We start from the raw sequence: 9,393 nt of genomic DNA on the forward strand, positions 1-9,393 counted from the left end.
GCATTTTGCCAGGTTACACAGACCCAGGAACCCTAAGGTATCACTTCTCAAAGTCACACCCCAATGACTCACTCTTTACATATTTGCTTCCTGTTCCCCTGCCCTGAACTCTGCACTTGTAGTGTTTTAGTGCCTAAAGGGGAATGAAAGGAAGGCTTCCACCAGGATACATGAAATAGTAAGTTGTGAGTGGACACTGCCCATGGACTATTCGGAGTATCTCAGGAGTGCCACTACCGGGTCAGGCAAAAAGAGTGACTAATTTGGGCAGGAAAGAGGGGTTGGGGAGATGCTGCTTCGCGGGGTGCCAAGGAGGTGTGTGAATAGAACCTGGGGCCGTCCCTGGAGAACCTCTAACTAATACATCCTGATTCCTGTCTGTCCTGATGCGGGCTTCATGGAGACCCGTTCCCTAAGCAGGGCTCAGAATGACAGAGGGTCTGTGCCTACCCCTTTTGCAGGGGCACAAAACTGGGCATACAGGCTCCACACCCCTCCCATCTCTGCCCTCCCATCGGCTTCTGCAGAGCTCGCAGTATCCAGTCCCCCCAGCCCCTCCCACCTCCGTAGGGCACGCAGCCGGGTATAAGGAGCTCCCAGACCCCTTCGGACCCCCCCCTTCACCACTCGCGCGGCGTCCACCCCTGGTCTCCGGCCTCAAAGCTTCCTCCTTCGTGGGCCTGGAAGGCACCCAGCAGCAGCAGCGAGGTCAGCGCCCCGTTAGCTCAGCGTTGCTGAGCATCCGCAGTCGCCAGCAGGCCCCGCCCGCGTCATCCGCGAGCCAGGCCGCGCCAAGGACTGCAGAGTGCGGTGAGTGTGCTCAGCCGGCAGGGAGGGACCCAGGAGGCCGGGCCCCCGCCTCGCCCGACCCCAGACCGGGAAGCCAGACCTTCAGATCCTTCTGGCTTCTTGGCTCTGTCAATCGGTGTCAGGACCCCAGAGCCTCCCCTAGAAAAGGACCTCTCAGCCCCTCCCTGCTCGGGAACCCGAGCACACCGGCCCCTGGAGCCCCTCCCCTCGTGCCGGAGCCAGGAATCTGGCGCCCCCAGCCCCGTCCTCTTTAAGCTTCTGAGCCCCTCCCTCTTTCCAGGAGCCAGGAATGCAGGCCAAAAATATCTCTCCCTTCCAGAGCCAAGAGGCTCCGCTTGCAACCGCTTCTACTCGGAACACCCAGGAGTCTGAGCTTTGACTTCTCTTTTGAGCCAAGAATCTGGGTCCCCAGATTGCGCGTCCTGTGGAACCCGGGGGGAGTCCGTGCCCCCAACTCCTATGGCTCTAGATCTAGGAATTTTGCTACCAACACCCTCCACCCCACCCTCTGACATTTGGGAGCCAGGGATTCGGCCCACCGGTCCTTGCTCCACAAGTCCCAGTGTAAATGACGATTAGGGGACTCATTTTGTTCCTCCCTGATCCTTAAGTACAGGAATCCAACCTCTGTTCTTTTGGGGACCCAGAAGTCGGGGACCTCAGCTCAGAAACCTTCTGAAGCCCAGAGATCGGTACCTCTTTCATCCTACAGGCCCAGGAGACAGAGATCCTAACTGACCCCATTACACTGAGGCTCGGTCCCCAACCCCCTGCGAACCAATGTCCAAGATTTGCTCCGTCCTGGAAGGCGGGGCTGGAGCGTACCGGGAGGGAGGGGGCAGGAATAGAGAGGGAGAATTGAGGTGAGACTAGGGTGGGAACGTGGGCTGAGGGTCTCTGTCATAAACAAATGCTAAACAGGCCGGTAGCCGTGGCAACGGCCTTCCCGGGCCTCCCCTGGAGACACCACTAGGGCAGTGTCGGGGAGGGCAGCCCCCAGGAGCCCCAACTCCTCCAGCTGTTGTGTCTTCCTGTTTTGTCACCATGGCGACGGTGACCTCAGCCTTTTACCCCCCACCTCCGGCAGCGCGGGTGAGTAGAGGTTCCTTTATTCTCGAGGGGCGTGGTCTTTGCGTTGGCCCCTCCCCAGGGCGGGGCTGGGGTAGTCCTAGCTCCGGGGAGTCCCCGTCTCGGCCCGAGCCCGACTCTCCGGCCCCTCCTCTGGCTCCGCCCTCGCTCCCTCCCCAACCCACCGACACCACGCCGTCCGCAGACCCTTCCAGTCTGCAGCGGTCACCTCTGCTTCAGCTGCAGCTGCCACAGGCCCGTGAGGTGAGGCTGCGGTGACTCTCGAGGGTGTCAGGATTCTTGGGTGCAGAGGGAGGAAAGGGCTGGGATTCAGAATGTCTGAGTCCCTAGAAAGACTGGGGCTGGGCCAAGACTCGCGTTCTGGAGAGGAGAGGGCTGGGAACCTGGACTACTGGGTCTGATGGAGGAGGCAGCTGAGGGCCGGGACACCTGGGTCTGATGGAGGAGGGGCTGGGGACCTGGACTTCTGGGTCTTAGGACGCAGAGGTATGGGGACTCTTAGGATCCCGGGTTGAAAGGGGCTGAAATCTGGTACGAGGACGTCCTCAGGAGGCGCTTGGAGTTGGCAGTCCTGAGTTTAGAAGAGTGGCTGGAGTTCAGAATTACTGACCTCCCCACTCTGGGGACAGAATTCAACTTGGACTGGAAAGGCCGGGGGTAGAGGTCCAGCACCTATGCTCCCGAAGCGCGGTCGGAGCTGGCAAACCAGAGCCCGAAGGCCGAGAGAGGGCAAGGCTGAGGCCAGCGTCCCTGGATGTTGAGAGCAGGGACTAATTCTGTAGAGTGATGGGGTGTGGTGCTGGGCGTGGAGCGCAGGCTGTGGCCGGGGGAGTCCAGAACTGGGCCGGTTGTTCCTCTCCCTCTTCCAGTGTCCGGCCGCGCATTCCTGAGCTCTGTCTCAGGCGACCCTGAGGGTGGCCCCTTGAGTTATCCTGACTTCCACAGGACACTTCAGGAATTCTGGCCCGTCTTCCTCCTGGGCGGTCCCGACTTCCTCCTAACGGGTGCTGGAGGGGCGTGGGGGAGGCACCTTCCAGGTTGCCTGGGAGATCTGTTTTCCTGGAGGTGGTGGGAGGCTACTCATCTCTGTTGTGGTTCCAACGCCGTGCACAAGTTAGGGCCTCCACCAGGCGAACCCGGGACCCCGGTTCCTGGTCACTCCTGTCTTAAAGACCCTCTTGGGGAAACCAGGCGCCCAGCCCGTCTTCCTAGGGACCCAGAACTCACATGTTGAACATCCCAGAAATCTGGGATCCCGCTAAGACCTGGAGTCTAGGGTCTCCCCACCCCCCTGAAACCGACCAGCGGGGCGGGCCATCCCGGAGATCTGCGTGGGGTTGGGGTCCCGGCGCCACTTCCAGGTCCCCGCCACATTCCAGATGGCTGGGCTGACTTGAAGTCCTAATAAGGATAGGAGACGCGGCGCCCGCCCGGCTTCCCGCCCCCGCAGCCTCCGCCCAGGGCCCTCCCGCCCGCCACCCCGCGGCAGCCGGGCGGGGGCAGGGGTAAAATCACACGCGCCCACGCCGGCCGGTAGGGCGTGCACTTTCGCCGCGTAGCCTTTGTTTCGGTCTCCGCAGTTTGGGTACTAGGAGACGGGGCGGGGCTGCCCTGGGGTCATCTCCCGGACTCGCCCGGGCTGGGAGGCGCGCGAGGCTGCGGAGTCTTCTGGCGGGTTCCGGGCAGGCCTCCGCGGCGGGCTGACGGGCCGTCTGAGTCCTGGGAAGGCGGAGCCGGGACTGAGCTGGACGCTGATATTTTTTCTCCCTCCTGTGCTCTGACTAACCTTTTCCAGGTGTCTGATTTCATCTGCCTCCACAGCCGGATTTTTCTCCGTCGGGGTCCTCACCTAAGACCACTGGTGAGTGGGCTTGGGCCTGGACTCTTGGGTCTGAAGGAGGAGGGCTGGGGGATTGGGATTCTGGGGCTGGGGGAGGAGGGGCTGGGAGCCCGGACTTTTGTGTCAGAAGGAGGAGGTGACTGGGGGTCTTAAATATTTGGGTCTAAGAGTGGATGGGGCTGGGGTCGTCGATTCCTAGATACTGAGAGAAGTACCTGGGAACAAGGAGAAAGGAGCAGACACCTGTATATCTGAGGAAGTGTGTCCTCAAGCTGGTCTGAGTCCTCCGGGAGCTGCTGTGCAGGGGGCGGGGCTGGAAACAGTTAAAGCCTGTTGTGCAGGCACCTGACACTGGAAGAAGAAAGTTTTATTTCCTTGAGCTGAGAGAAGCCTTCTGAACTTTTCAGAGGTGGCAGCTGAGACGTTTTCGGGCCTGAGGGAGGATCTAGTCCCCAAGAGGCTGGGTATTGGATTCCTGAGGATCTTTAGGACAGGAGGTAAAAGCTGTGGGATCTGAAGAATGAAGTTGATTTCCCAGAGTGCCGGTGTCTGGTGTGCTTAGAGTCTTGAGGTCTGAATCTGTATAACTGAACCCGGGAGGCCTAGAGATTTCAGTGGAATCGAGGGGCCCTAGACAGTTGAGAAGCTGGGAGCTGAGTTTTCCTGAGGTTGGGTAACTTGCTGGCTGTGTTCCTTAGGGAGTTGGACTCCACGTGGGGGGGAGGGGGAAGCACCACTTCCTTTGGGAGGAAGTTCTTCAGATGGAAATCCCAGGTAGGAGGGTGGAGACTGCTGATCTCTGAGGTGGGGGTGTGGAAAGGTGGGGGTGCTGCCCAGTGATTAGCAGCAGTTCCAGGGCCTGGTTGGAAGCTCTGATCAGATGTGTGTCCCTGAGAACACTCACACATGGAGGTTGGACTCTGGAATTTTTGGAGGCTGGAGATATCTAGGCCTGTTAGATGAAGGAGGAAGTTGGGCACAGGGGCTGGGGTGCAGAGCCCTGGGCACCCAAAAGGAGGAAGTTGAGAGAGAGAGATGGGTCAAGAGCTAATGGAAGACAGGTCCTCTGTCCTCTTGTTCTGACAGTGGGGGAGGGGGGTGGAGAGGAGGGGATGCATCAGAGCTCAGTTCTGAATGGCTGGGTTGTCATTCCCTGGGGGAAGGAGGACAGTCTTGAGTGTCTGGAGTGGAAAGAAAGCTCTGTGGTTTTACAGGAGTTGGGTTGCAGGGAGAGGAAAGGCACAAGTTGACAAGGAGAGAGATAGGGGCCTACACTCCTAGGTTCTGACATGGAAGGTAGGAGACTTGAGGCCAGAGGGGAGGAGGGGGTTAGGACCTGGGCGACTAACTCATCCTCTTAGGCCTGGGACTCTCCCACTTTGAAAACTGAAAGGCCTGCATCTGGGACACTCTCCAGCTAGAGTCCAAGTTATTTTGTCGTCATCACCCTCCCCTCCCTAGAGGCAAGGGGTGGGGGCCTGGATTGTAATAGTTGGAACCTTCTTAGAATACCTTTGGTCTTCCTGCAGCCATGCCGGTGACAGTGACACGCACGACCATCACGACCACCACCAACTCAGGCCTGGGCTCCCCAGCCATTCTGGGGTCCCCTCGGGCACTGACCCAGCCCCTCGGCCTCCTCCGCCTGCTACAGCTGTTTTCCACCTGTGTGGCCTTCTCGCTGGTGGCCAGCGTGGGCGCTTGGAATGGGTTCATGGGGAACTGGTGCATGTTCGCCTGGTGCTTTTGCTTCGCCATGACCCTCCTCATTATCATCGTGGAGGTAGGTGGGCTCCAGCCACGCTTCCCACTGTCGTGGCGCAACTTCCCCATCACCTATGCCTGCTACGCTGCCCTCTTCTGCCTCTCGGCCTCCGTCATCTACCCTACTACCTTGGTCCAGTTCATGTCTCATGGCCGCACAAGGGACCACGCCATTGCTGCCATCGTCTTCTCCTGCATTGCTTGTGTGGCTTATGCCACGGAGGTGGCCTGGACCCGGGCCCGGCCCGGCGAGATCACCGGCTACATGGCCACAGTGCCAGGCCTGCTTAAAGTGGTTGAGACTTTCGTGGCCTGCATCATCTTTGCCTTCATCATCGACTCTTACCTGTACAAGTACAAGGCAGCCCTGGAGTGGTGCGTGGCCGTCTACGCCATCTGCTTCATCTTGGCGGCCGTGGCCATCCTGCTGAACCTGGGCGACTGCACCAACATGCTGCCCATCCCCTTCCCCACTTTCCTGTCTGGGCTGGCCCTGCTCTCCGTCCTCTTCTATGCCTCGGCAATGGTACTCTGGCCTCTCTACCAGTTCGATGAGAAGTACGGCGGCCAGCCCCAGCGGCGGATGGATTCAAACTGCCATAACAGTCACCCTCACAAAGTGTGCGCCTGGGACTCCCGCCTGGCTGTGGCCATCTTGACCGCCATCAACCTGCTGGCTTATGTGGCCGACCTGGTGTACTCAGCCCACCTGGTCTTTGTCAGAGTCTGAGGCTCTGACTAGGAGCTCCCAATTCCCTCCTCTCTCCAGAGGTTTCTTCACTGAGTTCACTGATGTCCTCTACCTGGCTTCCCTCTCCTCCCTTGTTTCCTTCCCCATTCAGCTCACTCTCTTCTGTTTCATTCACTCCTGCTCTCCCCTGTCCTGTTTATCCGTCTCCTTCCCTTCCTGTTTTGTTGGTTGCACGTAATCTGTTTTGTCTCCATTTTGCCTCTTTCTCTTTTCACTCTCTTCTTTTCTACTTAGTCTGTTCTTTTCTGGCTGTCCTGTTTGTTTTCTAATCTGCCTGTTTCCGCTTCCCATTTTCCTTCTTTTGATTTCCTTGGGAGCCCTGAAACTTTTTTGTTCTCCCCCCACTACCCCCACCTCCAAAGGTGCTGAATTCCACCATGCCATACCCCTCTTTGCAGCTGTTCAGACCCTGGGCCTCCTGAAGGGCCTTATTGCCAAAGCATGCCTGCCCTCCCTGGCTGTGCCTTAGTAGATGTGTATGTGTGTTTTTTGGGGGTTCGGGGGGATAGCTAGGGAAAAAAATCCCTAGAGGTCAATCATTTCTAGTGGGCTGGAGGCTTAAAGTGCATTCCCTGGGTCCCTAGGCCCCACCTGGCACTTAGCCTCACCTGAGATTGGCTCTCCAGTTTTTGCCAGGGTTACTAAAAACCCACTGCCTAGAGCCATCTTAAAGGAAGCAAAGGGTGGTGGATGCCTTCCACCCCAGCTACTCCCTGGGGTATCAAAAAAGGAGCTGCAGGGGGCAGCCAGTTAGCTCAGATGGTTTAGAGCGTGGTGCTCTTAACAACAAGGTTGCCTGTTCCATCTCCACATGGGCCACTGTGAGCTGCGCCCTCCACATAAAAAAACAACAAAAAACAACAACAACAAAAAGCTGGCAAAGAACCACAATGTCTTGAAGGCAACTATCTGATGTATTTGTGAGGGGCAGTGATATGGCCCTCCACCCTCAGTGTTTAAAATAGCATGAACTGCCTTTGCTGGGAGGTGGAGAAAACGGCCACTGCTGGCATTAAAGGGAATGTTAGCCTGGGTTTTTTTTTTTTTTTTTTTTCCCCTTTTCTTTTTCCTGGTTGCTAGGGCAAACGTTACTGGGTGGACCTATTCTTAAAGGGGACGTTTCTTTTCAAAATTTTTTTTTATTTGTGGGTGGGTTGGGTAGGTGGGGATTGCTGCTGCCATAGTCAGAGGAATTGCATTGCTTGAATCTGTGATACACACACGTTTCTGTGTGCTAGTTGCTTCCTGCTGCTGCTTCCTGCTTCTCTGGGAGTCACACGCATAATATGATATATAAATACATATTTTATTTTTTTTATTCCTTGGAGCTTCTGGTTCCCATCAGCCCCTGATGTCAGTCATAGAGGGGGGCCTTATCCCTTTCCCACTACCACACCCATGTTTTTAAAAATTTTTTTTTACCTCGATGTAAAGATAAAAGGAAGACTTGTGCTTGCTTTATTATTGAGGAGGGCTCCAGGAGACAGGGCCCGACCCAGATTCCTGGGTCTGGTGGGAGAAGGGAATTGGGGCCAAGACAACTTTGGCCTCATCAGAAAACACTAGCTGAGTCTGGATCTTCTAAATTACTCTCAAACCAGGAGAGCTAGTTAGAATAGAAATGAACAAGATTTCTCCCTTCTTGGAGTCCCATGAGCACCTCAGAAACACAAGGTCCCAATCTGAGTGTGGAATCTTTCTTCCAATATCAACTCTTCCAGATTCCCCATCTCAGTAATAGCTTCTCAGGGCTGAGAACCTTAGGCACTTGTTCTTACTGGCTCCTCTCTGTAAGTTGCTCACCAAACACTGTCTGTTCTTCCTCCTAAGTGCTATTTATAGCTGTTCCCTTCTCCAGGTTCCTGACCCAGCTCACCTTTCATTGTTTCACCTGAGCTATTGCCCCAGCCTCCTCCTTGACCACCTTACTTCTGGCCCACCCTGACCCCAGAGGGTGCTTCCAACAGCCAGGTCTGACCCTGCCCTCCCCTGCTAACATCCTTCCATATCCCACTCCACCTTGCCTATAGATGATACCAAAGCCCCTCAGACCGCCGTTCAAGGCCTTCAGGATCCGACCCTGCCTACACTCCCACTCTCAGTTCTAAGCTCCCGGTCACACCTGGTCAATAGACTTTGATAAAAGATCAAATGAATTACTCCTGAAATGAGTCTGTCCCACAGATCATCTTGCCCGGTTCTCCAGCCTGAGGAGAATCATAAACATATAAATGCAGGGAAATTCCGGGATCATGCCGCCCATTTTCTGCATTCACACCCACTAAAGCAGTTAGGAAAAAGAATTACAAGGGAGGGAAGGGTCCAGCCGGAAGAGGGGAAGGGCTAACCACGCACGGCAGGCAAGCACTCCATTTTGGTGAGGAATAGTCACTGATCTCTGCAGTGTCCATCCACCCAGAATTCTGACCACCAACCCCTGCTTCCTTAAAGGGCGTCTCCTCCCCCTGCCCCTCTGTTGCTGGGGTTCTCTCCCACCCCATCCCTTGCTAGAACCTCTCCTGGCAGGCACCAGAGAATACTGCTCTAGAACCGGGTGAAACGTTGGTAACTAGGTAAGGAACCCGGGAGCGCTGAACAGAGCGCGGTGGGATTCCGACATCCGTTTTCGGGGCGGGGGCCACCCCGGCTCTCTAGCTGCTCTGGCACACGGCGGACGCCCGGAGGTGGCTGGAAGGCCAGAGGACCCCATTTTGGGGCGGGTTAAGAGAACGCTCAGATTCCCCGACCTCCCCTTCGACTTCCGGTAGCCCCACCCGATTCTAAAGAGTCCGGGAGAAAGTGCGGTGGGCGTCAACACTCAGGAATCGCCTCAGCGCCCCGCCCCCGCCTCGCGGCGCATTCCGGGAGAGGGAGTTCTCGGCCACGTCACGAGAACGCGCGGTCCGCAGGCTGGGACTACAAGTCCCAGGAGGCACGAGCGCCTCGCAGCCCGGGAAGGGCCGTGGTTGCCTTTGGCAACAAAACGGGTCTCCTGGAGCGAGGATTGGCAAGCGCTCCGGAGCTAGGGGAGACGGAGCGCGACTAAGAGGGGCAGAGGCGCTGGTGGAGTGACGGAGGGGCGACAGGAGGAGACCCATCGGGCCGACGTTCGAGGAGATCCTCTCAACCCCCGGACCGA

At 57.0% G+C, this 9,393-nt stretch overlaps 1 protein-coding gene across 5 annotated transcripts; it reads left to right on the forward strand.

Moving 5' to 3' along the window:
- The first annotated feature begins 670 nt into the window (after positions 1–670).
- Positions 671–8,419, forward strand: MYADM (myeloid associated differentiation marker). Of its 5 annotated transcripts, XM_081032039.1 has the most exons (5): positions 671–810; positions 1,091–2,142; positions 3,695–3,760; positions 4,147–4,236; positions 5,269–8,413. In XM_081032039.1, exon 5 carries the CDS (start codon positions 5,271–5,273, stop codon positions 6,231–6,233), a length of 963 nt encoding a protein of 320 aa, XP_080888165.1. In that variant the 5' UTR covers positions 671–810; positions 1,091–2,142; positions 3,695–3,760; positions 4,147–4,236; positions 5,269–5,270; the 3' UTR covers positions 6,234–8,413. The 5 variants fall into 5 exon arrangements, with proteins under 5 accessions (XP_080888165.1, XP_080888166.1, XP_080888164.1 ...); XM_081032040.1 differs by lacking the exon at positions 4,147–4,236 and having other exon boundaries at positions 1,091–1,902; positions 5,269–8,419; XM_081032038.1 differs by lacking the exon at positions 1,091–2,142 and having other exon boundaries at positions 675–810.
- The last annotated feature ends 974 nt before the right edge of the window (positions 8,420–9,393 follow it).

The sequence above is a fragment of the Rhinolophus hipposideros genome, assembly GCF_964194185.1.
Source record: "Rhinolophus hipposideros genome assembly, chromosome: 21".
NCBI lineage: Eukaryota > Metazoa > Chordata > Mammalia > Chiroptera > Rhinolophidae > Rhinolophus > Rhinolophus hipposideros.